Source organism: Hemicordylus capensis, chromosome 3 (assembly GCF_027244095.1).
Source record: "Hemicordylus capensis ecotype Gifberg chromosome 3, rHemCap1.1.pri, whole genome shotgun sequence".
In the NCBI taxonomy this organism is placed as follows: Eukaryota; Metazoa; Chordata; class Lepidosauria; order Squamata; family Cordylidae; genus Hemicordylus; species Hemicordylus capensis.
This window is the reverse complement of record NC_069659.1, coordinates 28,967,273-28,993,775: the sequence shown is the minus strand read 5'-3', so window position 1 is coordinate 28,993,775 and position 26,503 is coordinate 28,967,273. Positions and strand designations below refer to the sequence as shown.

General features: G+C 44.1%; 1 protein-coding gene across 2 annotated transcripts in view; it reads right to left on the bottom strand.

Moving 5' to 3' along the window:
* Nucleotides 1–1,010: 1,010 nt before the first annotated feature.
* Nucleotides 1,011–26,503, bottom strand: part of AASDHPPT (aminoadipate-semialdehyde dehydrogenase-phosphopantetheinyl transferase) — a 38,409-nt gene continuing 12,916 nt past the window's right edge. The window contains exons 3-6 of one of the 2 annotated variants that reach the window (XM_053312118.1): nucleotides 12,129–12,250; nucleotides 8,178–8,339; nucleotides 2,491–2,568; nucleotides 1,011–1,429 (exon numbers count right to left, since the gene is read on the bottom strand). In XM_053312118.1, the coding sequence (XP_053168093.1) occupies nucleotides 1,271–1,429; nucleotides 2,491–2,568; nucleotides 8,178–8,339; nucleotides 12,129–12,250 (521 nt within the window). In that variant the 3' untranslated portion in view covers nucleotides 1,011–1,270. The remainder of the gene's footprint in view (nucleotides 1,430–2,490; nucleotides 2,569–8,177; nucleotides 8,340–12,128; nucleotides 12,251–26,503) is intronic. The other variant, XM_053312117.1, reaches the window with a different exon arrangement.

The following is a 26,503-nucleotide window of genomic DNA, read 5'->3' as shown; positions in this document are numbered from 1 at the left end:
ACATTCCTCGACCCCATTTGGATGCCCCAGAAAACCTCCTTGCAATTTGTCTTGTAATGAATTGCAACACTTCAAGGTAGGGATGGGTGAATCAATTCAGATCTGAATTTATTTGACCTGAATCTGGTTGATTCGAGTGATTTGAGCTTGAAACGAATCTGCCCAGACACTCCTGGCCAAATTCGAGTTCAAATCACATCGCACAAGATTCAATTCAAATCGATTCAAGATTTAGGTTCTTCCTATTAATTCCCCCAGATTCCAAGCTTTCATTCATACACATACATACACACACACACACACACACACACACACACACACACACACACACACATATATATATAAAAGTTCTAGCCCTTGTAGAAGTGGAGTTATGCAGCAAAATGTGCATTCACTATTTTTCAAGTGTTTGGATTCTTTGGTGTATAATAACATTTCCTCAATGAATCCCTATGAGGATTCATTACACACCTTCATTTCTTCTATTCATTTTGACTGTCATTGGACAGTTCCAACTGCCAACTACACCCCACCCACCCCCACCTGCAAGGCCGTGGGGTACTCAGTTTATTTTTGAGGCATACTGAAGTGTTTAGATTCTTTGGTGTCTTCATTACACACCTTCATTTCTTCTGTTCATTTTGACCCCACTGCTTTGTGGGTGTGGAATTAGTGGCATCCCATGTGCCAACTACCCCCCAACCCGCAAGTCACTGGGGTACTCAATATTTTAGGAGTTTTTGAGGTGTTTAGCTCTTTGGTGTGTAATGAATCCTCATAGGGATTCATTATGAGGAAAGGTTATTAGACAACAAAGAGTCTAAACACTTGAAAAAAATTCCTAGAACATAAACAGCATAGTACCTCACTGCCTTGCAGGTGGGAGGGGGTGTAGTTGGCAAATGGCAGTTGAAAGTTGGCACTGTCCAATGACAGTCAAAATGAATAGAAGAAATGAAGGTGTGTAATGAATCATCATAGGGATTCATTGAGGAAAAGTTATTATAAACCAAAAAATAGTGACCACACATTTTGCTCCATAACTCCACTTCTACAAGGGCTAGAGCTTAGTCTTTTTCTCTTCAGGGTTCAGCCTCCGGGAACTGTGATTTTAAAAAGATGGTCGCTCCATAGTGAAGAGTCAAAATGAGGAATTTAACTACTTTTCTCAAACATACACCCCCGTTGGCGCATACACAAATTAACTGCTGGAAGAGGAACAGTATGTGGCCTTTGAGTGCTTTCACATTCTTGTAAACACAGTCTTCTCTTATCTGGAATTAGAACTCTGTCGTGCTGGTGATTCCTGCCTAGAACAAAAGTTATCCCAGCAGGCAGGATCTTCAGGTGCCAAAGGAACAGCAGAGGCAACCAAATCATCAAAAGTCAGTACTGTAAATGCAGTCTGGGTCACATCTCTTGAAAGAACCTAAGAGGGAGAGAAAAAATTAAACAGAAACAAACATGAAAATCCTATGAAAAACCCATCCCCTTTAAATACTACTATTAAAGTAATATTAAAAAGGGACAGGTTTTTCATTGATTGTTAGTAAATGGCCAAGAGATGGAGTACAATCTACCCCAATGTCAACTAGGGTTATGTAGGATTGGAAACGAAGTCAGGAATGAATGGATTTCTCCTTTTCTAGACTACTTTTATTGTAAACTGCTTGGAATGTTACTGCAGTCAAGGAGGCTATTCACACGATGGGACGAAATCGGGCTAGCAGAAGCTAGTCCGATTTCATCCCATCGTGTGAACCACCGGGCTCAGCTGCGAGTCCAGTGGTTCCTAATTGGGTAACCCACCTAACCACCCCTGCCCTTAAACCAGGTTTGCAGAGCGAGCGCTCTGCAAACCTGGTTTTAAAAATCATGAGTAGCCACAAGTAGACTCCGGAGGTGAGGCAAAAAGCCACGTCCCGGCTCTGGGGGTCTCGCCAGCATGCCTGCATGCTTGCACTGGGGATGCAGGAGCTTCCGGGGGCCAATTGGCCCCCGCTCCCCCCAGCACCTGCCAGCTCCGTAACGGAGCTGGCAGTTGTGTGGGCGGCTGCTTCGGCCGCCCAGAGCAGACTGTCTGCTCGTGTGCTGGGAGAGCGGGCTAAGAGAGTGTGCTGTTCTTGTGGGGAGGAGCAGGAGCGGGGCTCGAGTGATGGTGGGGACATCTCTAGGGATAGGGGGCTGCAGCTTGGCCAACAGGCACCAGCAACGCTGCAGCCATTACCAAGAGGGGTGAAAGGGATGGAGTAAAGGGATGGAGGAGTGACCAAGAGGGGTGAGGGGGATGGAAGCAACGGGATGGAGGAGGAGGAGCAGGAGTGCGGCTCAGGTGAGGGTGGAGATCTTTCTGAGCTGGGGGAGGCTGTGGCAGGGGGTGAGGGGAGCAATCAAGTACTAGCACGCAGATGCTCTGCACAGGTTAAGCTAGTCACAATTAATACTAATGACACTGACACTGAGAAAATGTGAAAGAAACTAAGTTCTCACCTCAGGATGCTTTTCTTCAAATCCTCTTGATTTTCCCAGAGCAACTGCAACATGATGGCAGTCATCTAACCGGGTTTCCTGGTTGACAAGTAAATAAATTAATAAAATTAAAAAGGTGCATTAAGGGCCTTCTGAGGTTTTAAGGCTTGCTAACTGATCAAAGAGCTATCTTCTAAAGTGGTGGCAAAAGTAAAGTGTGCCATTGAGTCGATGTTGACTCCTGGCGACCACAGAGCCCTGTGGTTGTCTTTGGTAGAATACAGGAGGGGTTTACGATTGAGATGATGCCTTTCAGCATCTTCCTATATCGCCGCTGTCCGATATAGGTGTTTCCCATAGTCTGGGAAACATACTAGCAGGGATTCGAACCGGCAACCTCTGGCTTCCCACTGCGCCATTAGGTGGTGACTCTCTTATATTTAGCAGAGGGAGAGCAACTGGCCCCTTCTAACCCCCAACACAGCATCCATCCAGTGGTTGTTGCTGGTTTCTCCTATATTTCTTTTTAGATTGTGAGCCCTTTTGGGACAATCTTTACTTTTTCTATGTAAACCACTTTGTGAACTTTTATTGAAAAACAATGTATAAATATATTTTTTATTATTATTATTATTATTATTATTATTATTATTATTAAATAATAATAATAATAATAATAATAATAATAATAATAATAATAAAGACACTATCCTACCCGCACAGAGCATCTGTGCGCTCTTTGGGGCCTGCTGTTCCCTCCTGCCCCACTCTCTCTTGCCCTCCCTTCCCCTCCCTCCTGCCTCACTCTCTCTGCCCCACACTCTCTGGCCCTCCCTCCTGCCCCACTCTCTCTTGCCCTCCCTCCCCCTCCCTCCTGCCCCACACTTTCTTGCCCTCCCCCCGCCCCCTCCCCTTCCCTCCTGCCCCACACTGTCTTGCCCTCCCTCCCCCTGCCCCTCCCTCCTGCTTCCCTCTCTCGCCCCCTCCCACCCTTCTCCCCCTCCCTCCTGCCCCACACTCTCTTGCCCTCCCTCCCCGATTCCTCCCTCCTGCTCCTCTCTCTCTTGTCCTCCATCCCCTTCCGTTCCTCTCCTCCTTCCCCCTTCCCCGCACTGTGCATCTTACCTCAGCGGGTGGAGAACAGGGAACCTCCTCCCGGGCAGTGAAGTCCCACTGCCCATTTCCCTCCCACCCCGGCCTCCAATGGGAGCCGAGGCTTCGTGCCGTCGCCTGTTTCCCACTCACCCCTCTTGCTGGCGCCGCCTCTGGCCGTCCTGCCGCCGCCGCTTCCCGCTCCCACTCCTGGTGGCCACCGCCTCCTTGTCCTTACCCGGGACAACCTTACTTGGCCAGGCCATCCTGCCGCCTCCTGGCGGCCAGCCGAGCCCACCTCATCAGGCTGTTTTGCTGCCCCCGGCTAACGCCCACTGCCATTTTTTCTTGCCTGCAACTCTCGCCCTTCGGCGGTGGAACTCTCACAACGTGTCGTGAGAATTCCGCCGCCAAATTCAGGACACGCATGCCAGCTAAGCGTATTAAATATATAGATGTTGCTATACCCAAATCCAAGCAAACTGAGGATGGTTAAAAAAATAATTAAGTGACACCTCCTCTTTACCCTCACAACAACCTTCACTATAAGGCATTTTCCTATGTTCAACTATTACAAGCTGAAATATATTATATATACAGGTGAAACTCGGAAAATTAGAATATCATGCAAAAGTCCATTAATTTCAGTATTGCAAATTAAAAGGTGAAACTGATATATGAGACAGACGCATTACATGCAAAGCGAGATAAGTCAAGCCTTAATTTGTTATAATTGTGATGATCATGGCGTACAGCTCATGAAAACCCCAAATCCACAATCCCAGAAAATTAGAATATTACATGGAACCAAGAAGACAAGGATTGAAGAATAGAACAATATCGGACCTCTGAAAAGTATACAGTATACTGTGCTTGATTGGCCAGCAAACTCGCCTGACCTGACCCCATAGAGAATCTATGGGGCATTGCCAAGAGAAGGATGAGAGACATGAGACCAAACAATGCAGAATTGCTGAAGGCCGCTAATGAAGCATCCTGGTCTTCCATAATACCTCATCAGTGCCACAAGCTGATAGCATCCATGCCACGCCGCACTGAGGCAGTAATTGCTGCAAAAGGGGCCCAAACCAAGTACTGAATACATATGCATGCTTATACTTTTCAGAGGTCCGATATTGTTCTATTCTTCAATCCTTGTCTTCTTGGTTCCATGTAATATTCTAATTTTCTGAGATTGTGGATTTGGGGTTTTCATGAGCTGTACACCATGATCATCACAATTATAACAAATTAAGGCTTGACTTATCTCGCTTTGCATGTAATGCGTCTGTCTCATATATCAGTTTCACCTTTTAATTTGCATTACTGAAATTAATGGACTTTTGCACAATATTCTAATTTTCTGAGTTTCACCTGTATATAAATACAAAGTATTTAAGAGAACGTCTTCTTCTTCATGAACCTTGTCGCCTATTAGGATCACAGGAGGTTTGGACGTGTTTGCCACTAACTCATTCGCCATTGACAATACAACTTGGTTGATGGTGACTCAAAAACCAGGCCTTTGGAACGTGTTTCCTAACACAATTAGAGCCTCCCCTTCTCTGGATGTTTTTAAGAAAAATCTGAAAACATCTGTTTAATAAGGCCTTTAATTTATAGCTTTAAAGTTTTAAGTTCTAGAGTTTTTAATCTATATTTTAAATTGTTTTAATTGTGTTAATGTTTGTGTTTTAGATTGTGAACCACCCAGAGATTTGCATATGGAGCAATATAGAAGTGTGCTAAATAAATAAATATACTGAATACCCACAGGTAGAGTAACACACTGAAGTGATCATCCACTCCGCTCAAAAGTTGCAAGAATGGCAAGGGAACATCCATTTGCAATGTATTTGCAATGTATTTAAATTCAGTGATACCCTGCCTTTCAAGGGCCATACTCCACAAGGCGGCTTACAGAGAATTATAAAAAATAAAAACAATTAAAATCTTAAAACAGCACAGCAGCCACAGTTTCTAAAAATAACCACTGTTAGAACATTAAATTAAAAGACAGGCAGTAGTTAAAAGAGATTAGATAGAGGCCAAAGGCTTCTCTAAAAAGGCCTTCAACTTGCTCTTAGAAACAACCAGGGAAACATCATTATTATTGGACAAAAGCCAGTCTCTGCATACAAAGGCTTTCAACAAAAACATTCCATTTTCAAAGAAAGTAATATAAACATTAATCTAAAGTATCATCTCTTCATATGGGCAACTGGGAGTGCTTAAAGCATCTGGCCCAGGCCCAGAGTACTTAAAGGATGACCAGTTCCTGTGTGATCCTGCCCGGCGGAGGTGGAGTGAGCACTCACCGGAGAAATGATGGTGCCCATGATGGTGCCCTGCTTACAGAACTCCTTCCAGAAAGAGATTTGCCAGGCTCTGTCTTTCAGCTCTGTCTTTTAGGAGCCAGGCAATAGGGCAGCTGATGCAATGAACAGGGTAGGAGATGCCTCCTACCCTAGTTCAGGAGCTGTGCCTGTTCCCATTGGCTGAATGTCTGTCCGATGAAAACAAGGTTGGAGGCACCATTCATGATGGTATGCTATGCAGCGGTTGGAGGGCTCCCTCCTGCCCAGCAGCAGTACCTATGTCTTTAACGAGGTAGGCAGAAACGTCCTCCGGCCCAGCTGCTGCTTCACTACCGGCGCCTCTGACCATGTTTCTAACCAGCAGACGATCAGCAAACGGGAGTGTGCACAGCTCCTGAACTAGGGTAGGAAGCAGCTCTTACCCTACTCGTCATCGTGTGAATCGCCCTATCGTCTGTTCTGTTTACTCAAGCTTTTGGTGGTGGGTAATTTGTTTTTAATCTTTTAGCGGTTTTCATGCTGCTTGACCAGTTAGCTGCTTTGAACAGCTGCTCACAGGGTTTTTAAAAGCAATATTAAATCAACTGCATTTCCTGTTAATTATTCTTTGTGATTGTCTTAAGAGCACTGTCAGTGTAAGGATAAGCAATACAATTTTTAAATACACACTTTTCTCTTGGGGGAATCAAGTAAGGGCAACTTCTCAGGCACTGTTATCTACAACAGATCTATGCAATACACGAAGCTTACTATATAACAGCAGTAGATCATGAGCTGTTTCCCAAAATGTAAGTTCCTAGGATATAGAGGACAACAGCTTTGTCATTTCTGAAGAACGTGTAATAAAAATCAGTGATCACACAGATTTTCCCCCCTTTTCCTATTACTTAGATAGAACTGAATACTAGTTTCCCCAAACTTTTATCCCCCCTCCATTTCCAAACACTGTTATCAAAGAAATGAGTTTCATGAACTGTAAATTAAGAGGTTATTTCCCAGTGACCTACATTAACAATTTCCCCACTACAAAAAGCTAATGCAGAATCCTAATGTTAGTTACCGTTGGTCTTGACACAAGGTCGTCTAGACCACAGACATTAAAAGCTTTTTGGATGCTCCAACTGGGTGCATTTGAGGGTTGTGTAGCATTTCTAGATGATGGAATTGTTTTTTCTTTGGAAACAGTGTTAAATGTCTTGGGCTCATTTGTTCAACAACACACACAATCATTCCAACAACAACATATTACACAATCATTCCAAAAGTCATGGGATAAGATCTAAATTCAGGCAATCATTTGTATGTTCTGCTAGAAAGAGTTCTCAGTTTGTTTACTGCTTAACAGAGGAAGTGGTCTCATACTGAGTGAGACCACTGGTCCATCTAGCTCAGTATTATCTACACTGACTGGCAGCAGCTGTCCAAGATTTCAGGCAGGAGTCTTTCCCCGCCCTACCTGGAGATGCTGCCAGGGAGTGAACTTGGATCTTTTGAATCCAAAGCAGAAGCTCCACCACTGAGTTACAGCCACCTCCCTGTATTTATTTTTATTTGAGTTTATTTCAGAAGCACAATTTTTTTTTTTAAGAGGCTTTGGTTAAGGGGGTGGTGGTGGAGGAAAGCAGGACCTATAATGCATATATGATAAGAAATTCAAGCATAGACACCCCACACATATTATATTGCAATATTTAATTTAATTAATTAATGTATCTATCATATTTCTATAGTGCCTTTTATATATTGTCCAAATTACAATAATAAAGCAAGATAAAATTAAAATTATTTCACAGAATCAAAACAATCAAAATACTCGCACAGAGTAAAACAGTCAAACACTTTAAAATTAGTCTTAATTAAAAGCCTGAGAAAACAGGTTTGTCTTCAGGGTCTTTTTAAAAGCAATCAGAGATGGAGAAGCACTTATTTTGGCAGGGAGTGCATTCCAAAGTCCTGGGGCAGCCACAGAGAAGGCTCGGTCCCGAGTTGCCACCAGACGAGCCAGCAGCAACCGTAACCAGACCTCCCCAGATGATCTTAATAGGTGGCAGGGTTCATGACAAAGAAGGTGGTCTCTTAAATACCCTGGACATAAGTCATTCTGGGGTTTATACAAGCAATAACCCGCATTTTGCATTTCACTTAGAAACATATTGACAGCCAGAGCAATTCTTTGACATTTGACAATTCTTTGATAGTTGACAATTTGTGTGTGTGTGTGTGTGTGTGTGTGTGTGTGTGTGTGTGTGTGTGTGTATAAAATGACTACAGGTAACTTTTTGTAGGGCGAAGTCTTACCTCAAAAGACCACTCTTTTTCTTCTTCGCCATCCAAAAGCATAATTGTCTTATTATATGTTTTCCCCACTTCCAGCTGCAACGGCGATACATTAAACTCAATCCTTTGAAGGTCAAAACCGATTCCAACTCCAATAGCTTTTATGAAGCTCTCTTTTAATGCCTAAAAGTAAACGTTCAAACACAGGTCGTTACCCTACCTGCAGTACTTTTTGCAATGCAGAGGTCACTGAAGGTCATGCTAAACACAGTGTTCAACACAGCTTTGCCATTCTGTGCGTGTGTGTGTGTAGCAGCTGCGGGTGGATCTAGATCAGGACTGTGGGGTGCGAGGGTGGGGTGGGAGAAGGGCCTGAACCCGTTCTCGAAAGCCCTGGTCTCAATGAAGATCCACCCCCAAGCTGTCTATAACAGCTTCCCTTCAGGTGCAAACAGCGGCTTCCAGATGGTAGAGAGAGAAGCGTTTTTATCTGGACTGCAGTTCAGGGAGACAGGATTGAACCCCACCTTCTCCATATCATCATTCCAATCTAGATCCCACCCTTACCATGGCTGCTATTACAGAAAAACAAGGCAAAGATAGGTTGAATGTCACATCTAATCTGACCTGGACCAGAGATCTTGAGAGAGGAACTACTGCTCTACTTGTGCATATTTAAAAGTCTTCTGTGCCTCTATTGCTTTGATTATTAAACTAGGATAGAATCCTTTCCCCCTCACCAGTATGTATAATGAATTTCCATGATTATATCATGAATTTACAGAGGGATCAAAGCAAACCTGGAATAATATAGATGGCTCCTGGCAGATTTTTGAACCACAGAAATGCTCACAAGATTAAATATTTGTTACAAAATTTCTAGGGCTTGTCAGCTAACTTTGCAAGTTTTAGCTGACCAATTAGATTAAATTTAATTGAAGATTTACTTATTGTGTTATTTCTCTTTCTCTAAGAACATGAGTAGCTTAAATATAGTTCTTATACAGTCTTCTATTTCAACAAGGATCAGACCTGCTTAGCTTCAGTATCAGAATCAGGTCCTGTGCCTTCAAACCAGTCTCTGTCCCTGATTAATGATTTAGGAACATAGGAAGCTGCCATATACTGAGTCGGACCATTGGTCTATCTAGCTCAGTATTGTCTTCACAGACTGGCAGTGGCTTCTCCAAGGTTGCAGGCAGGAATCTCTCTCAGCCCTATCTTGGAGAAGCCAGGGAGGGAACTTGAAACCTTCTGCTCTTCCCAGAGCAGTGCCATCCCCTGAGGGAAATATCTTACAGTGCTCACACTTCTAGTCTCCCTTTCATATGCAAACAGGGCAGACCCTGCTTAGCTAAGGGGACAAGTCATGCTTGCTACCACAAGACCAGCACTCCTCTCCTGATTTGATTGAGCCAATGTAAACAAATACATTTATACTGTATGTTTCTTTCATATACGTATTATCAAAGCCTCAATATTGATGCATATTTGAGATGTGGCAAGAAGTGCAAGACAGCTTATAAAGAAGAACTACTGTACCACCTTTAGTTAGTTGGTTATCCTGACAAATATTTTCTATTTAATTCCCTGATACAGTACCACACTAGAAAAAAGTAGCCTAAAAACCCAAAATGAAACACAAGGGTGCTTGTAACTCACAGCCCCACTCCTTAAAATTGGATGCCACCATTTAATCAAGTAAAGCTTTCGTTGATTATACCCTTTTCTACATCTAAAATTTTCTCTTGAAACAAACAAGCTGGCTGTAGAACATTGAGAAGAACTAGGATTCATTTCCTTGTCTTTAAAAATGGTAAACAGAACAGACAGCAATAACATATACTGGTGAGTTGTTATTTCCACATTTTTGTACAAGTTGCCATTTTGTGACTGGCAACATGTAAAAAGGTCATTCACACAACTGTGGCAGTTGGTGGGAGGGTGGACGGGGAGAAGCTAGAGTTGGACCTACCTTCCTCCCAAGCGATCTGCAGCCTCTTCTTCACGCGCCTTTGCGCACCCACCCGATCTTCACTGCTCCCAGCAGTGCGGATCGCTGGAGGCCGGGGAAATGACGAGCACGGTGCATTGGGAGAATCCCCCATGAGTCAAGAGCTCTAGGCACCTGACTCTATGTGCACTTGCACCCTTAACCCTGTATAAACACGTGGTAAAAAGTCGGGTTAGGCAGGGCGAGAGTGCCTGGATTGGGAGCGATCCCAGCACTCCACACATGAGCAGTCTAAACCAGGCTAGGCTGCCCTAGATTGGGTTAGGCTGTCCGTGAGAATAACTTCAAAGTCTCATTTATCACAGTGATGGCAATTGCTTAGAGCTGTCCTCCTTTGTCCCAGACTCAAATATTGCCATAAGACAATCATTAATACTTTTGGCATCTGTTCTTGCAGGAGTGGGGCCGGGAGTCTATCAGACAACTTAAGTTCAACACACAAAACTGCATCACCAAGGAAATCCAGATCACTTGTTCTCAGACAGAATAGTTTGCTATTCACAATTGTTCCTTAAAAGCAGCGGATGTAGCACAGTATGTAGAGGATGCACAAAGTATTTCTAGAATTGTAGGAATAGAAGCATTTTTTAGTCTTAGAAGTTAGGATCCAAACACAAGCAAAAAGCAAATGATGACCAGTGGAACAAGTGGATAGCTATTTGTTCAGATGCAATGTGGAGCCAAGATTGAATTCTGACTTTATGCAACATCTCCTCCGATGCCCACAAGGGGAAGAAGTATTATTATTAACTAAGAGGGTCTCTCGTTATGCCTGAACCTGGGCAATCCAGGCTTATTCTAGCCAGAGTTTCAAAAGAAACCAGGGAGGCTATTCACATGATTGTAGAAAATCGGGCTAGCCTCCGCTAGCGTGATTTTCTACAATCGTGAGAACTACCGGGCTCGACTGCAAGCCCGGTGGTTCTTGAGAGGATAACCTGCTCAAGTAGCCCACCTCTTAAACCTGGTTTGTGGAGCAAGTGCTCCGCAATCCCGGGTTTTGGGATCCTGAGTAGCCGCGGCTACTCACGAGTAGACCCCCGGCGGGAGGCTGAAAAGCAGCCTCCCAGCTCAGGGGTCTCCCCAGTATGCCCTGAGCATTCGCGCAGGGCATACTGGAGCTTCCGGGGGCCACATGGCCCCCGAACTCCCCAGCCCCAGCCGGTTCTGTAATGCAGCCAGCAGTTGTGTGGGCGGCCGATCCAGCCGCCCAGGGCTCCCCCCTGCTTGTTTGCGGGGAAAACAGGCTTTGCCCGCTCTCCCCGCTTAGCTTCACAAACCAGGTCTCGCTGATCGTGAGACCCAGCTCAGGCTCTGATTGTATCCCAGTTTCAGAACCAAGTTTAATTTGAAGCTCTTGCTAAAATAATATCAATCTGGATGTAACACGAGCTACAATGGCTTGTTCTAAACCAGGATGCAAGTAGAATCATTCCTCCCCTTGTGTGTGAAGTGGGAGTGCACACATCTGAGACAACGCATTAAGACAAGATTCAATACTAGCTTCGTCTTATGTCCGAACTGGCCCAATATGGTGTAAGCCTTGGCCTAGGAACATCATGTCCCCTTTCAGCTGTTAAGCTCACTGAAACAACCTTAGACCAGTCACTCTCTTTCTCTACTACAAACCACCTAAAAGCTTGACAGGGTTGTTGAAAAGATAAGAAGAAACCCATATAAACTATCTAGAGCTCCATGGAGAAAGAGGAGGATGCAAATACAATAGATACACAGAGATAACTTTAGTGAACTAACCAATGCTTAAAATGTTGGAAGCAAGATTTTGAGTCACAGAGAATTATTCTGTGTAGGTTTTCAAAGCAATTAATAAAAGAGAGATTGTGATCTGGTAAAGTCAGCTGTTCTTCAAAACAAATGCACTCAAAGGCCTGAACAGGAACTATGTTAATTAGATTACAAACACTAATAAGCATTTTGAGATAAAAATGATCCATTACCCAGTGCCTATGAAACATATCCAACTGAAGCCATTCATTACTCATGGACATGATTAATCTCCACTCTTCATCAGTAAACTGCCGCTTCATGATGCGAAAGAAGTCTTGAATTGACCCACTTCCTGCAGTTAGAAAGTAAAATTGCGAAAGAAGATTATTGCAGGGGGAAACATGACAATAATGACAGGTGGGTAGTTGTCCCACCTCGCTGTTTCAATGGGAATACCACAATCTTGCCAATGGAAGATTAGAAGACAAACATCAACTTCGTGTCAAGGGTTTAATTGTTTTCTTCGCCTTGATTAGTTTGCTTATGGTTTCAAAAGGATTACCTTCAATCATAATCTTTTTAAGGGGGTAGGTTCTACAGTACATAATTCCTGGATGAAGGGGAACCTTGGTTTTGAACCTACAAAAGCTAAATCACACTCAGGACAGATATATGGAACTACTTCACACAATACATAGGGTAGGTTCAGACCACCTGCTGCAAGTAGTAGGAGGGAAGAGGAAATTCCTGGCGAGTGCATGCTTTCACCACTCAGTACTTCCACCACCTTCCATGGCATTTGAACTTGCCAACATTGGGTGGAGAATGTCGGGTCCCTACTGCCTCCTGACATTCTCCGTCTACCTTCAAATGTTGATTGCAAATGTCAGGAGGTGGAAGGGGAACCTGACATTCTCCTTCTGACATTGGCAGGTTCAGATGTTGCAGAAAGCAGTGGAAGTACCAGCGAGTGGCAGGCGCACCTCCCCACCAAGAACCACTGCTTCCCTTCGACTTACTTGCAGTAGGCTGTCGGAACCTGCCCATAGTTATTGCGTAGAATGTGCTGCCACAAGATGTGGGGACTGCCACTAGCTTAGATAGTTTTTTAAAGTTGGATTATACTTATTCATAGAGGAAAGGATTATCAACAGCTATTGGCTATGATGTCTAAATGGAACCTCCATGTGCATACTTGCAGAATGAGGAAAGCAAAAATGGGACAAGCCTACTAGGGCTTGAAGCCCACCACAAACAGTAAGCTTGGGGGGTGGGGTTAGTGAAGGGTCCCAACGCACCATGGAGGCCCTGTATCCTCACAGGAGCCCTTGGGAGGAAGCCCATGGGCCGGTGTAGAGGGAGGAGCTGCTATGTGAATCTCTTGGCCAATAGACTCTCAAGGCAGCTCCACCTTCTCCATCCAGCCCTCTCCTCTAACCAATGGAAGTATCCCCTAGAGGCTTCACAGTGACATGAGATGTCTAGGGGATGCTTCCATTTGCAGATGGAGGTACTGGGTACAGCAGCACGGTAAGTCTCTTGGCTGATTTGCATTACTGCTGCCACTGGTATGGGGGGGGGGGTTCAAGGGTCAGCCCAGGTGGGTGAGCCTCAGCCAGTGCCTGGCCAGGCCAACCCCCAATGCTCTTTCTGAGGAGCCATTTTTTCACCAAGTGTCTTTGGGCCTCCACACAACTGGAGCTAGCCCAGAATTGACATACAGTTACAAATCATATATTATGCTCTGCTTTTCAAATTCTTTAAAATGGCAAATGGAGCAGACAGTCCTAAAGTAGACTGGTGAGCTGTCATTTCTACAACATATAAAGTGCTTTACAATTCACATATCATTTATCACAGTGATGGTACTTCCTTATGGCTGACCAAAACTCTGGCCAAAGTCAATGTTCCATTAATAAATCTGTGTCTAGCAGAGAGATTTAAGAGGTTATGGGAAAGGCATCTTGCAAGTCCCACAAAGGGGCCCCAATGGAACCAGATCTGCCTCTCTGCAAAGATCGCCTCTCTTAGTTTAGAAATAAGAAATAGGAGAATCTCAGTATAAGCTTCTTTGTTGTTGATGTATGACCCTTCGGAAATTGTGAGGTAAAGAATATATGGTCCAGTTCAAACATTACAAATGCTCTGCCCCACATGCTTGATCTTTTATGATTTGTGGTGGGAATGTCAAATAGTTCAAGCCTGCTGGACCCAGCATAAGAATTATCTTTCTAATTGCTAATATCAACTTGAATGTGATTCCCATGATGTATTGTTTCATATTATGGAGGCCAATACCCCGCATATTTGTCAAGGCTACTTATAATTAATTTGATTACTGCTACAAAAATGGTTTGGGCACACCATAGGCAAAATTCTAATTAACCCTTTTTAAAAAAAAGAATGGCTATTGAGATTACTAGAAACAACAGAGATGGAAAAGATGCAACAGAGATCTGGATTTGGTCATACTTCAGCTTTAATCAAGACATCATGGTAACCTTTCACCCAGTAATGAAATATATATTGGGGTGGGCAGATTTACCAACAAAATAGCAGCTTGGGGAGGCAGAGACAGTCACAAAATGGTGGGCTAGAAAGGTGGAGCCAGTCACAAAATGGCAACTTGTACAAAATGTTTTACATTGATACAACAGAGAACTTTAACAGCAAAACCCCTGAATTCCCAGTTAATTGTGCAGCAAAGAAGAAGGAGAGGGGCTGTTTTATGGGAAGGGAAATGGGAGAGAAATTAATGGGGGGGGGAGTAAAAACAATCCTGATCACTGAGAGAGAGAGAGAGAGAGAGAGAGAGAGAGAGAGAGAGAGATTTTCAAAATGGTGTGACCATGACCCCACTCAGTCATCCAAGCAGATTTCTAGTATTATTGGATGGAAGGGAAGGGAGGGAGAAGCAAGTCCAAATGCTGGGAAAGCTATTTCAGCTAAATCTAGGAGCTACCAGTAGCTCCTGAACTATCTAATGCCCACTCTGATATAAATTATACCAATATAAGATTGGTTGCGGGGGGTGGAGGGATATTTAAACTTATGCAAGCCTGTATGATTCCTGCAAACATTTCTAATAAAAACCTATGTTCAAAACTACCAACCAAGTATCAGTGAAATGCTGCATTAATATCACTACTGAACAAATATGTCTGAACCTTGCTCCTGAGAGCATCTTTTTTTCCTTAAGTGCTGCTTTTAAATACACTTGAATAAGCCTGTTTGGTAGCAGGGACAGAAGTTCACATTTAAAAGCCACAAATGTTTGTGTTCCATAGCGCACAGTTTTAAAGTGCAGTGACATAACTGACAGCTTTTCGAACACAGGCCTTTTCCCTCCTCGGTTCTCCACCTAGCTACAGTGTTAAACGATCTTGCAAATATAAAACAAGAGAACTCTGACCACTCCTTGGGAATTCTGCAAAGCATTTTAAGACTAATCATATGCTGCAAATAGGGAAGCAATCACTCCATCAGATGTCAAGATTCTGTGTAAAATATTTTGAGCGACAGTTTTAAAAAGAACAAAGAGCCTTGTGGCACCGTAGAGACTAACCAATGTACTGTAGCATAAAGTTTGTGGACTAGAACTCACTTCATCAAATGAATATGTTACACTTCAAGGTGTCACAAGACTCTCTGCTGTTTTTGCTGCAGCAGACTAATAGGGCTGCTACTCTGGAAGACTTTAAAAAGTTCCTCCCCTCTCATTTTACCTAGCCCAGACCTAAGCTAACAATAGCTTTCTCTGCGTGGAAAAATAAGACATCAGGTCAAGTCATTGTCAGTGTAAATATGACATTAGGTCAAGACATTTTCTCCACAAGATTACAATAACTTAACTGCAGGAGAAGCAAGACCCACATGCTTACTGGAGTCTGTCACTGACAGCATTATTTTTCTTGTATGTATATGTCAAATGATTTCAGGTGTGCACTTGTGCCGAGAATGGGTTTTTTTTTCAGTGTTGAAAGTAGTGTGGAAGAGAGATTGCTGCCCAGGGTATTTACACTCATTCCACTAAAAAAATGAGTTTTGGACGTTTCTGTATCATTTCAAAAACCTGCAAAACATGTTTCACCTGAAAGGACAGTGGAATACAAGAGTTTTGTGTGGTATCCCATGGAAAGTGGAATTTCTCCCTATCAACTTTTAATTTTCTTAAAGACTATTGGCAAGATCCAGACCAGGGTTTTTTCCCCTACTGGAATGTACTGGAACAGAGTTCTGGCACCTTTTTTAGAGAATGCTGCCTATTTTCCTTCCTGCCTGCCTACCAATACGAAGCCCCCCACCCCCACCCCCACCAGGCTGGAAAACAAATATCTATATACTGCTTTTCAACACCAGCAACAGTCACTGGAGGGATGCTGTGCTGGGGCTGGATAGGGCCAGTTACTCTCCCCCTGCTAGATAAATAGAACCACCATGTTGAAAAGGTGCCTCTTTGCCAAGTTAGGAGGGGTAACATCAAAGAGAAAAGGTGGCCAGCTCTGCCCTGTGTGAGCCCCATCCGTGCCCCATCTGCCCTGCCACCGCCACTGCCTCCTTGGTGTGATGTGATGTGCTGTGCCTCGCCTCATCTGAATCATCCCCACTTTGCCTTCATCCATTAGGGACCCTTCTCCGCTTCTACTCTACTCTCCAATCCAGCCAGGTTTGGTGAACTGCTCTCTGTGTTGCACTGGGCTTGTGTAAATGGTTCAGAAGCAGTGGGTCCACTGGGGCTGGTGCAAAGTTTTTCCTAAAAATGATTTGTGTTGCACTTGGTTTGTATTCCAAAAGCTTTGTGGAATACAAATACATTTATATACTGCTTTTCAACCAAAGTTCCCAAAGCAGTTTACACAGATATAAACAAATGAAATGGTCCCCGGTCCCCAAAGGGCGCACGATCACAATGGGTCCATGGGGCTGGTATCATTTTTCTTTTTCTATTTTTAGAAATGCTCTCTGTGTTGTACAGGAGACGCCCATTTTTCACAATAGGGTTCTCCTACCCTGTTATTCGCAGATGGGTTATACAGACCTGGTGTCTTTGTTCGCGGGCTAACAATAGGCCTGTTTTCAGCTATTTGAGGTATAGAGACTTAGTGCGGCTCTTCTCAACATTAGTTAGAAGAGCCATGAGGGGGTTTGCGAGGAGAGTGGGCTAAGCTCGCTCTCCCCGCAGACAAGCAGTCAGTCTGCTCTGGGCGGCTACCCACGAGACTGCTGGCTCTGTCACAGAACTGGCGGGGGCTGGGGAGTTCGGGGGCCCCGTGCCCCCCCCCGAAGCTCCAGCATGTCCTGCGTGAGCATGCAGGGCATGCTGGCGAGGCCCCCGAGCCTGGAAGGGGTTTTTCAGCCGGTTTTTCAACCTCCCGGTCGGGGTGTGTGTATGTGTGTGTTGTGAGTAGCTGCCGTGCGGAGCCGCACCGCGGCAACTCGCGATCAGGAAAACTAGGTTTGCGGAGCGCTCGCTCCGCAAACCCAGTTTAACTGCCAGGCTACTTAAGCGGGTGACCCGCTTAAGAACCACCGGGCTCGCAGCCCAGCCTGGTGGTTCTCACGATGGGAGGAAATCAGGCTAGCCTGTGCTAGCCCGATTTCCTTCTATCGTGTGAATAGCCTCAGTTTCTTTGTGGACTAAAACTAGGGCTATTTTTGGCAATCATGCTGTAGCGACCTGATATCTTTGTTCACACACTAAAACCAGAGCTATTTGCAGCTCTCTGTCTTTCAATGCCACCCGGAAATAACTCCCAGTGGTCATTTTGTGACTCTTTTCTACAAACACACACACACACACACACACACACACACACACACGACGATCTGAGGTTTGGGGGTGGCATTTCTGGAGAGCTGGAGAATAAGGTAATGTGCTTTACTCATATTTATGCCCCCTCCTTTTTGTGATTTGAACACACTTAAGTGTGCTGAGGATCCTAACCCCCCAATCCCCATTGGCTCAAGATTTCTTTTTTCACGGTTTCCCTGTTTGCAGCAATATGCTGGAAGGGAACCCCTGCGAAAAAAGGAGGGCCTCCTGCATTTGGTTTGTGTGAATGGTTTAGAAGCTGTGGATCCATTGAGGCTGCTGTCAATTTCTTTGTAAACATGGAACCGTTAATATCTTTTGCTGTCCACGACAGCAGAGTATTTTTCAGACCAATATTTTAATAATTTTCATTACAATTGCCCCCTCTCCCTAAGGAGTTGTGAAACATGAGTTCTGAGGGGACAGAAGGGAAGCAGCTGCCTGATGGTGTGCTGCACTGATGGGTGGGAGAGCCCTGAGAAGGGAGGGGAGGCAGGGAAATGTGGGGTGCAAGAGGTGTGGCAGTCTTGCTAGATGTCGGGCACCTCAGGACATGCGCTGCATGCCAGGAGGTATTTAAAGGCCCTGCCAATGATAAGTGGGGTGGCTGGAGGGCTGGGGAACTCAAATATGGAAGCAGCTAGGCTTGCTTGTCTGGGGTGCCCAGGCAGACAGAGAGCATGGCAAACAGCTTGAGAAGACAAGGAAGAAACTGCCTGAATCTCCCCGCTCCTCATAGCCTACCCAGAATTTCTGAGCGGATATTGTATTTACCTGAATCCAAGACTAGGTTCCCCCCAAGTTCTTTGATAGAAACTGGGGGTGGCAGGGCGGTCGTCTTAAATACAGAGTGCTGCTCCTTTTGGGTAAATGCAGGTATAACCTGTATTTAACCTCTATTTTTTAAAGGGGGGGAGTCTTAAATCCAGGGTCTTCTATTAGGGTAAATATGGTGCCACACCCAAGGGAGTGGAGCCTCCCACAACCCACTTCAATAGGACTTAGGGTGGGTTCACACACAACATGGAACCGACTTGCAAAGTCGGTAACTGACTTGTATGTGACTATTTGAACCCATTCCAAAGGAGGAATCTCAGGTTCCCTTGGGGCCTCAAACCTAATTGCACAACCAAGATTTGAAGTTGGCTTGCCAAAGCAACTGCTGCTCCCACTGAGGTGCAGGTTAAGTCTGAACCCACACTGTTCATGAAACTCAGATTTGTTCTAGACAAGCCCATTCTCTTTGCCATTGCGACCAATGGCTATGAGGAAACACGAGGCAGGCTGGGATAGCATCCAGGGCCTCATTTGGAGGCCCAGCCAGGAGGCATACTTCTGGCTCAACAGTTACTTCCAACAACCTGAAGTACATGATTGTCTGTAGCACCAGCTTCAGGTTCCTTCCACATCTTGGGCTGTGGGAACCTCAGGTTCCTCATTATGTGTGAACCCACCCTTAATCATGATTAACTAAGTTTGGATACTGCCCTATGCCTATCTCCAGATTCACTGGAAATATATTTATGGCAAATGAAAACAGATCTCATGAAACATTAGTAATTTGGACAGTACTAAGATGAATGCCAATAATGATTATGAATAAAGGATCAGAAAGTGATGTGTCACAGTGATGAGGAAAAGTCAATTAAAACATTTGTGGGGGGGAAGACATTTTTATGAACTTAAAGTAAAAAGTAGATGAGCTGCAGCTACAAAGATAATATTAGAAGAATTTTGTTTTGTTTTATTTAGTATATCCATTTCAGAGCCTTCAGATTCTCTTGTGGGCTGGGTTATATTTTCATGAGGAAAGGTGTTTGAAGTGAAATATTTGGAATGAAGTGGACAGAGAAGCCGACAGGAAAGCAAGCTCTAAAGAAATACATCAGAGAATTCTCAAGGCAACTGAAGAATCAATAAAAGAAGCCTTCACAATACACTGGGGCAGTGGGCAAATAAAATAAAAATGGAAGTGTAAGAACCCACTCCAAAAATCACCGATATTTATCCATTGAAGATTAAATACAGACTTGTAGTTTTGAGGCTTTACATTTACAAGGCTACGAACAATGGAAAACCAATAGTGGACTCATTATCTAAAAAAAATCCTCCCGCTAAAACGAGGTTAACTGAATGAGTGCTCCATTAACCGTGCTCCATTAACCTTGTTTCTTTGATTGTGTGTCAGCTATGGCTGACACACGGGGTGGGGGGAAACCCTAGGAAGGCACCATGCACTTGCCTTCTTGGGGCTCCGGGGGCCAGGGCACTGCATGACAATGCTCCCTTTCCCCTGACCCCCAGAACTCCCCAGCGAGCCACAGCTGGGTGCAGGAGAGCCTGGCCCAGGGGCGTAGCTACCATTAGGCAAGGGGAGGCAGTCGTCTTGGGGCCCCACTGCCTCGAGGGGCCCCCCAGAGGCACATCACATGACTCCCCACCCGCCCATGTTGCACCCTCTATAAATTATGTTGAGTCTCTTGGAGATTGGCAGGAGCAGAGAGTAAAAAAACTAGATTCAGTGTGAACTAGATATTCACCGTATTCATAATGGGGATGTGAGTGTGGGTGCATGATATATTGTGAAGTGTGTTTTTGTGTGTATATCAGCAAGGGGCCCGTTTTAAAATCTTGTCTCTGGGCCCACTTCAACCTTGCTACGCCCCTGGCCTGGCCGAAGCCACTATTCAGGCCACCCAGCAACAAGCAACTGGGTGCAACGAGCAATGAGCAACTGCTTGTGTTTTAACCATGAGGGAGCAAAAACTCCATGACCCTCACTAAGCTTTTCTAAACACGATTCTCCAGCACAGACCATCCTTCCTGTTCCCAGAATTCCCAGCAACTGCTCTCTAGGTCCTACCCACCTGGTGTACTGATTGGCTGCCCTGGAGTTCACCAGCCTGTCAGTTGAGAGAAGGGTTCACTCCCTTTTAACTTTTTACACAGGGAGGGGAGTCTGATCACTACAACCTCATTTAACTAGGTGGCTACCTAGGCGGGTTTGCCACCATGTAGCCACCAGGATCAGGCACAATCTCGGTGGTTCACATGAGCGTGAAAAACCAGGCTGGGCTCCCTTGGCCTGGTTTTGCACGCTCGTGTGAATAGCCTCAATATCTTTTTCACTATGAGCCCCATAATCAGGGACAGGCCTTCTCTGTTGCTGCCCCAAGACTCTGGAATGTGCTCCCTGCTGAAATAAGAGCTTGCCCATCTCTGACAACTTTTAAATAGTCTCTAAAGATTTGTTTTTCTCACCCAAGCTTTTTAACTGTACTGTGGTTTGAAATTGTCTAAAGTGGTTTTCATTTTTAATCTGTTTTATGTTGTTGTAAACCAACCAGAGATAGAGGTTTGCAGCAATATACAAATTTGAAAAATAAAATAAAATAAATAAAAGAAAATAAATGCATAGTACTTTCATTCTCCCATGCAATCTAATATGGATTGCAATCCAATATGGACATTGGACCATCAATACCAATATCCATATTAGTAAGAAGAGCACTTTTAGACATTATGAGGGGTGGTGCATCAAACACTACGGGCACTAAACGTCATTAAGGTTGATTGTGACCTGGAAGACGACATTGCAGACACTGACAACGAAGTGGTTTTTCTTTAAACTTTTCAGATGGGGTATAATCAATTCTGTTTTTGTCCAAGAGTTAAAAAGGGAAAGAGAAAATAGACAACTCCTCCAGAAACAACATTTTGCTTTAGAATGTATGCCAGATTGCCAACGTCCTGCTCAATTAAATAAAACATTTTTAGCCTATTTTCCAGTAGGCGTATGAGATCACCCGGCCTTTCGTGTGTCCGTGTGTGTGTGTCCCCGCCCGAGCCCCCCCATCAACTTTGCAGTGCCTGAACCAATATGAACCAAATCGGGTACAGTTGTAGGGACACATAGGGACACCTCAGTGGTGTAGATTGTGATGACGTCATCCACCCTGATTCAAGATGGCAGACGCGTAAACTTTTGAGGCACAAATGGGCTAACTTGTGCACCACTTAACTGATTAGAACCAAATTTGCTACAGCTGTAGGGGCACATGGGGAAACCTCAATGCTATAGTTTGTGATGATGTCATCCATCCCGATCCAAGATGAAAGACGTGTGAACTTTTGGAGGTGCAAGTGCACTAACTGGAGGACTGTCTAACCGATTTGGACCAAATTTGGTACAGTTGTAATGAGTGACACACAGGGACACCTCAGTGGTGCAGATTGTAATGATGTTATCCACCCCGATCCAAGACGGAAGATGCATGAACATTTGAGGTGCAAGAGATCTAACTTGTGGACCTCAATGTGAACCAAATTTAGTCCAGTTGTAGAGATACTGAAAGGATGGTAGGCAGATTAGTTCTTACTAGAACAACCAGTTATTTCTGAAGTACAAGTTGGAATCAGATTCTCTATATAATACCGTAGGACTGGATCCAGAATGGTGGTGGGATGGGGCTTTCCTGCCTCCTCCTTCCTGTTACAGCCACCTCTGCAACTTCTACCATACCACCATCCAGAGGCACGGTGGACACGGCAACCAAACAAGCAGAAATATCTTTCTGGCCACGCAAGGCCTCTGCATTCTACTCATGGAGTTTCATAATATAATTGTTTTTGTGGTTTCATGCAAAGACATCCCACCCTCCCACACCATTAGTCTATCTGGTAATTCTTGGAACCGAATATGCAGTCTAAATATACAGTTATGCAGCTTGACTTCTCATTCTAGAAATGCCAAGGATGCAGAGTGAAAGCGCTTGTCCCTTTGAGAAGATTAATGTAAAAAATTAGCCATTGCCATCTGGAATTAGAAGAATGCATTACTGAAGCTCCATGTTGTTATGCATATAGTAAGGGCAGTTGATTCTTCTTCTTTGAACAAATAACTCCTGTCAAAGCAGTATTTTGCTTTTAGGAAGTCACTTTTGGGGGAACATCTTGGCTTGTTAAAACTCTACTTCCCCTAGGATTAAATACGATTGGGGAATCCAGTGTTGCTCCCCCTCCCCACTTGCAAGGATACTTGCGTTACTTTTAATGGATGGTTCTGCCAACGATGCTGATATCCTTACTTTCAAACAGATGTCAAAACTCTGAACTGTATTCCCTAGACAAGCAACAGAAAAAGGAAGCCTTTATAGCAGTTCAAGAATAAAAATAGCTTCTTTACTCTAATGTTTCTTTCAAAAAAGCAAAAGACACAAATGCTTTTAAAGAAGAAAATTATGTCATTTCTAATTCTACCTGTTCTTCATATTATACAGATTTGGGGCCATGAAAACATAAGCATGATGCATTTTTTAAAAATGGAATAAAATAAAATCTTCACTGTGTGTATACTGCAATATACCTTATTAGCAAACAAAATGTATGTGGTGTAGTGGTTAGAGCGCTGGACTAGGACTGGGGAGACCTGGGTTCAAATCCCCATTCAGCCATGGTACTTACTGGGTGGCTCTTGACCAGTCACTTCTCTCTCAGCCTAACCTCCCTCACAGGGTTGTTGTGAGGAGAAGCTTAACTATGTATACTGCTCTGGGATGCTTGGAGGAAGAGTGGAATATAAATGTAAAAATAAATAAAATAAATAATTTGAAAAATTATGTTGTGCAGGTCATATTCTTAGTGTCCATACCGTAAAGTGACAGTTTCTGATCCCTTTTCAAATAGCAACCAGTGTTGCTTTCCTTTACTAGTCATTGGAGAAAACAAGCCAAATATTTATAATAGCCCAAATAATCCTAGGCACTAAGTAGAAACTTTTGACTTCTCTAGTGCTGGAATCCTAAGCACACATACCGGGGGGCAAGCAGCTCTGAACACAGTGAGACTTACTCCCAAGTAACCATGCATGGATTTGGCTACAAGACTGATTACTGACTGCTGCAATCTTCATGTCTAATTTCCTTCTGAATGAATCATATCAGGATGCCACTCTCTCTAGAGTGTTAATGTTGGAAAGCCGACAATCTAGCTTTGCGTCAGCAGTTGTAAAATTAATTTAAACTTATTTTTAATTGATTTCCCCTAGCAAAAGATAGATGCTAACCATTAACTGAAGGAGCAGCAGAAGCCCTAAGGACAAATGAAAACATTAATATAAGCAGAGAATAAAAGCGTAGGGGGAGATGGAAAATGAATTCTGAAAGTACTGACAGAAGTACGTGGACAAATCTGTTCTAGAGCCAAAATTCAGAAATAAATCTAAAAAGCAAGACATAAATGTTTTGAGTGTTTAGCCTGGCCCTGTTCACATGTTATTGTACCCGAGTATAGTACCTTGGTACAAAACCCCTAAGGGGAGAGCTAGGCACACAGTCCCAGAGGACAGTGGTATGTACTCATTCTCCCATTCTCCCTGTACCAGGAGGTTTTACAGACAGGGGCTTTCCCCCCAAATGCACTCCTGATTGGAGTGTGCCAGTCCACATATTCCCTGGATTTAACCCGACCTCCCTGCAGGCTATCAGGGACCAGGACAGACAGGGCCCCGAAGGGAGGCTGCGAATTCTGGCTTAGCCCGAGGTATGTCTGGCTTAAAATAATCCTCTATTTCCAATGGCTTTTTAAAAAACCTCGATGTTTCTGCTAAGCTCCGACGCTTGTCTTTGATGTGTGTTGGGGAGCAGCTGAGGGCTATGCAAATGCTCTGCCTAACCCCCCCCGGATTAAACTGTCTCGGATCTGCTGCGAAGTAGATTCTCTCCTTGGATACCCCACAGCATAAGGCCCTGTCTGTAAAACCTCCTGGATACAATAATGCCTGAACAGGGCTCCAGTCAACACACCTTTTATTTGCTCCACTTCACTGGAAGCTTGGAGAGCCAATGAGGCAAAGGTTTGACACTTCTCTGGTAGTAGGGCTCCTGTAACATTAACCATTGCATGACAGGCAGAAATGCAACAGGCATAGCTGTGCATTGTGTTTTGATCCTGGGAAAAGCTATCTGTGCTGAACACTGCATGCCATTATGTCCATATGAAGCTGGACACTGGTCTGTCAGGCTCAATATCATCTACATCAAGGGTGCACAACTCAAATGCCCCAGTGGGCCAAAACCAACCGTGATTCGGTGCGTGGGGGACCAAGGTCAATTTTAAAACAAAAATAATAATTTTAAATTCAATGATATTTAAATAATAATGTAATAATTTAAACTATTTTTAAATTTAATTTGCATTTTTATAGCTAGGGGAGGGTGGGCCTGTGTCCCCACCCCGGGCAGCCCCCACCCCCTTGCCCCACAGGTTGCAGGTTCTTCCAACAGGGCTGTAAGCTGACCCTGGCGATCTGGCTGGGGGAAAGGGCAGCAGGAATACGAATACGAAGAATATTTATATACTGCTTTTCAACAAAAGGTTTCCAAAGCAGTTTACATAGATACAAATAGATAAATAAAAATGGCTCCCTGTCCCCAAAGAGCTCACTGTCTAAAAAAGAAAAATAAGGCAGATGCCCGGCAACAGCCACTGGAAGTATGCTGTGCGGGGGATGGATAGGGCCAGTTGCTCTCCCCTGGCTAAATAAAGAGAATTGCCACTTTCAAAAGGTGCCTCTTTGCTCAGCTAGTAGAGGAGTGGTGGTGAGGTGGCGCAGGGCTGTGGCACTGGGGGCACGGGTGCTGCCACTGTGCACCACCAGCTCCCTCCCCGCCACCGCTCACCCTTGCTTCTGAGCCCCTCTGATGCTCTATCGCGAGCCAAAAACAAAACATGCTGTTTGTTGTGCAGGCCTGACCTATATTAACAGTCAGTGGCGGACTGGCAAGTTTCAAACAGGAATTTTTCTCATCCCTGTTTGCAGATACCAGGAATCAAACCTCAGGCTTTCCGGATGGAAAGAGCATTCTCTACCACTACAGCGCCACCCCTATCGTGCTAGTCAAAGTACCCAATTTAATGGGGCAACATTGTCTTTTTTTAGATGACATTTTTACTTCCCTATGCACAGCCTGGTCAGGATCCTGCCAACAGGCCAATAACAGTTACTGCTACCTTCTGAGTTGATCTTCACAAGGGTGAAGGCTGAGAATGTTCACCCAAACACAAAGTTGAATGGCATCCATTGAACGACTGAGTAAAGAATACACACACATTCCAGCAAATCCCCTGCAGCTATTAGGGGCTGCCCTTCTTTTGGTTGCACCCAGTGAGACTAAGAGGGGATCCAAGCACTGGGCAAATTGTAGTCTTTGTATCACAGTCCGTGATTTTGATGCAAGTTGTGGAGAGGGCACTTCAGAATCAGAATCTTTAATGTTACGGCCACAGGCCAAAACAAGAAAAAGATTACAATTATACAGCAGTAAACAGAGCATATATGATTGAAACAGTTAAAATTAAAATTAATTAAAATTTTAACCATACTGGAAACAAAGTAATAATAAAAATTAAAACAATAAAATTTCCTTATTAACCATCCAGTGACATATATTTATGGCGGCAGCATAGAATTTAGCAACATTAGATGTAATTACAAACTGAATCCGAAAGCAACAAGAAAGAATAAAATTGCTCCTGTCGACCAGGAATTTATATAACAAAGGAGTGATGAAAGATTCACGAATATCCTTGTAGAACAGGCAGAATAATAAAACATGTTTGATAGTTTCGACCTGATCCAGCCCACAAAGGCAAAGTATCAGCAAGTGGAACCCCTCTATAACGCCCTTCTAGGACCGCCGAGGGTAAGCAGTGGCAATGAACCAAGGTAAAAGCTTTCCTATACCTCGGAAATTCCAGCCAAGTAAAATAATTCATTGTGGAAACTAAGTATCT